Below are 3,653 nucleotides of genomic sequence, written 5' to 3' on the forward strand. Positions count from 1 at the left end.
GCCCCTGCCCCTGATGGTAGGCCTGTCCCTTTTCGGGTTGCTGTGGTTTTGCGGTATGTAACGAAGAGAAGACTTACACATCCTTAGTTGAACACACACACACATACACACACACACACACACACACACACACACACACACACACACACACACACACACACACACACACACACATATATATATATATATATATATATATATATATATATATATATAAATATATATATTTGGCTAAGTTTCTTCAGTTTCAAATGATCATGAACTCCTTTTTTAAATCTGAAAAATTCTTTTTTAACAAAATCTATTATTAAAATTCTAGACTTAATGTTGGTGTAACCTATTGTCAACATGTAGAAATGATAAAGCGCGTTCGTAAATGTCTATTCGGGGAACATTAACAAAACTGAATTAATAACCACGGGGATCTGGTCACAAATGTAATGGTCTCAGAAACTAAACCCAGAGTATATTGTCCTTTCCTGTACTAGATCACTAGCAATGTCTCGAATTTTGCGCTTTAACAGAGCATGGAAAAAACGAAAGATGCGAAATTTGTTTTCATCTTACATTCATATAATCCTCAGCTAAGTAAAGAAAAAGAGACATGCGATGTAACCCAGCTCTGTGTTGCAGGAAACAAAGTCTACAGCATCCTAAACCATCAAGCAGCCTCCGGTGTCGTCATCCTTACGTACATGCGCAGTGGGTCTACGTTTGCCGGAAGTTTGTTTGAGACTAGCCCGGATGTATTCTATGAGTTTGAGTCACTTAAAGGCATCTATGACTCGGAGAGCCAAGAAATGAATTTTCTCGAAAAACCAACACGGCAAGTATAAGAAAGTCAATATAAATGTCGACAAACCTGTTAATTGAACTTGTGTGTATCTGTGTTTATGCTGTTTTACGCCGTTTTCGGAAATATTCCAACCATTATGGCATCAACGTGTGTGAGTGAGTGAGTGAGTGAGTGAGTGAGTGAGTGAGTGAGTGAGTGAGTGAGTGAGTGTGTGTTTACGTCGCTTTTTGCACTATTCCAGCAATATCACACCAGGGGACACCAGAAATGGGCTCCCCACATGTGAGGAATCGAACCCGGGCCTTCGGTGTGACGAGCGAACGATTTAACCACTCCACCCCACTCCACCGCAGTGGAACACAAACAGTAGGATCCAGGCAATGTTTAAAGAGCCTGGTTTGACGCAGCAACACTTTAATTGCTGGGTTCGTTATATAAATGTTAGTGAGAAGGGGCTTGGGCCTCTCCTACCAATATTAAAGCAATATATTCCAGTGAGGAAGGTTCAACATCGCTTTAGTGAGTGAGTGAGTGAGTTGGGTTTAACGCCGCTTTTAACAGTATTCCAGTTATATCACGGCGTGTCAGCTTAATGTGGGAGGAAAGCCCGAAGTGATGCAGGTCACAGACGTTTACCACTTCGGTGAAACCCACGAGCATGGGTATGGTGCTGACAAACCTAGATACATAATCGGGGCGAACCGGGATTCGAACCCACAATCATAGATTCCTGGCGTGCCCAAGGGACGCAACTCTGCACAGCGAATCGCGGCGCCTTAGACGACTGGGCCACCCGTGCACCCCTAACATCGCTTTAACCAGTATTCAGTTATAAGTTTTTACATGAACTAAATGCTTGTGGTTGATATTATCAAATCTTATGAAATTCTTCTTTTTATTTCAGGTTGAAACGAAATTATATAAGCGAAGTGTCGAACATCATAAGTTCAAAACTCGAATGTCGATTAACGGACCTTGATATGGAATCCTTAACACAGTATCATTTGAAACGAAGTCGAGATACAAAGCCTTATTTCGATTGCATCAAACCCCACCGAACCAACGTTACAAAGGTGGACATATACCGATGCCTACACCTTGTCCAAAAACCATGCTCAGCTTCAAAAGTGCGCGTTGTCAAGGAAATCCGCCTACCAATGGAAGCCATGGATACAATCCTCCGAGCTAGCCAATCAGCGAAGATGATACATCTGCTCCGCGACCCTCGAGCCGCCATTCGCTCACAAATGATGTACGGCAATAGTCCAACACCTATAGTGTATCCTTACGCCAAAAAGACGTGTAAAGATGTTTTGAAGGATATAAAAATTCGAGAACAGCTAGAAAAAAAGTATCCGGGGAGGATAAAGGTTATTTTTTATGAAGACCTGGCAAAGGAACCGCTCCGCGTTACCAAGGAGATGTATGCATTTGCAGGACTACGTTTTACAGCGGAGGTGGAAAAGTACGTGAAAAGTATTACTTCCGGGGAGATAAATACGTCGTGCCTGCTGTGTATTTATAAGTCTGACTCGGTGTATGAATCGCAAAAATGGCGGAAGGGTATAGACTATTATACAGCAATTCTGATAGACAGTTTGTGTGGTGAGGTGTACGAAAAATTGGGATATCTGCCTCTCAAGACCGAAAAACAACTCAGGGATACAAACCAGTCGTTAAGGAAAGCTACACATCACAGTAGAATTCCAGTATTGTCCAAAAAATGAATCTATGGATCATGTATTATATCTTCCGCTTCTGAGAATTGTTTGATTTAAAGAAAGATTAATTCTTCAAGATGCAACAGCGCTATAACAATTATCAATATAATCTATAACGTCAACGCCAGAACATGTCGCCTTTGTAAAGAATACCGATGCGGCATTAAATGTACTTACTCACTTAATGTGAATGTTGATAAGACATAATAACACAGATTGGAAGGTCACTCACCTGGCTGATTCAGAGAGGAATGATAGATACCTGTGAATCGATACTCCCATTATCCATCAACGGTTATGTTGTGAGATACGCCTGAACTTCAATACCGATGACTACACAGTATTGCCTCATGAACGCTACAGTTTTGCCCCATGAACACAACACAGTATTGCCTCATGAACGCTACAGTTTTGCCCCATGAACACAACACAGTATTGCCCCATGAACACTACACAGTATTGCCTCATGAACACAAACCAGTATTGCCTCATGAACACAACACAGTATTGCCTCATGAACGCTACAGTTTTGCCCCATGAACACAACACAGTATTGCCCCATGAACACTACACAGTATTGCCCCATGAACACAACACAGTATTTCCTAATGAACACGACACAGTATTGCCCCATGAACACTACATAGTTTTGCCTCATGAACACAACACAGTATTGCCTCATGAACGCTACAGTTTTGCCCCATGAACACAACACAGTATTGCCTCATGAACGCTACAGTTTTGCCCCATGAACACAACACAGTATTGCCCCATGAACGCTACAGTTTTGCCCCATGAACACAACACAGTATTGCCCCATGAACACTACACAGTATTGCCCCATGAACACAACACAGTATTGCCCCATGAACTCTACACAGTTTTGCCCCATGAACTCTACACAGCTTTGCCCCATGAACACTACATAGTTTTGCCTCATGAACACCACACAGTATTGCCCCATGAACACGACACAGTATTGCCCCATGAACTCTACACAGTTTTGCCCCATGAACTCTACACAGTTTTGCCCCATGAACACTACACATTATTGCCTCATGAACACTACATAGTTTTGCCCCATGAACACTACACAGTTTTTGCCTCATGAACACTACACAGTATTGCCTCATGAA

The 3,653-nt window shown here is 42.1% G+C and overlaps 1 protein-coding gene across 1 annotated transcript; it reads left to right on the forward strand.

The window, feature by feature from the left end:
- The first annotated feature begins 1,712 nt into the window (after positions 1–1,712).
- On the forward strand, positions 1,713–2,975 carry LOC124111179 (carbohydrate sulfotransferase 4-like). The gene has a single exon (XM_046470794.2). It carries the CDS (start codon positions 1,777–1,779, stop codon positions 2,521–2,523), a length of 747 nt encoding a protein of 248 aa, XP_046326750.2. The 5' UTR covers positions 1,713–1,776; the 3' UTR covers positions 2,524–2,975.
- Positions 2,976–3,653: the final 678 nt, after the last annotated feature.

The sequence above is a fragment of the Haliotis rufescens genome, unplaced genomic scaffold, assembly GCF_023055435.1.
Source record: "Haliotis rufescens isolate VD_foot unplaced genomic scaffold, xgHalRufe1.0.p SCAF_13, whole genome shotgun sequence".
NCBI lineage: Eukaryota > Metazoa > Mollusca > Gastropoda > Lepetellida > Haliotidae > Haliotis > Haliotis rufescens.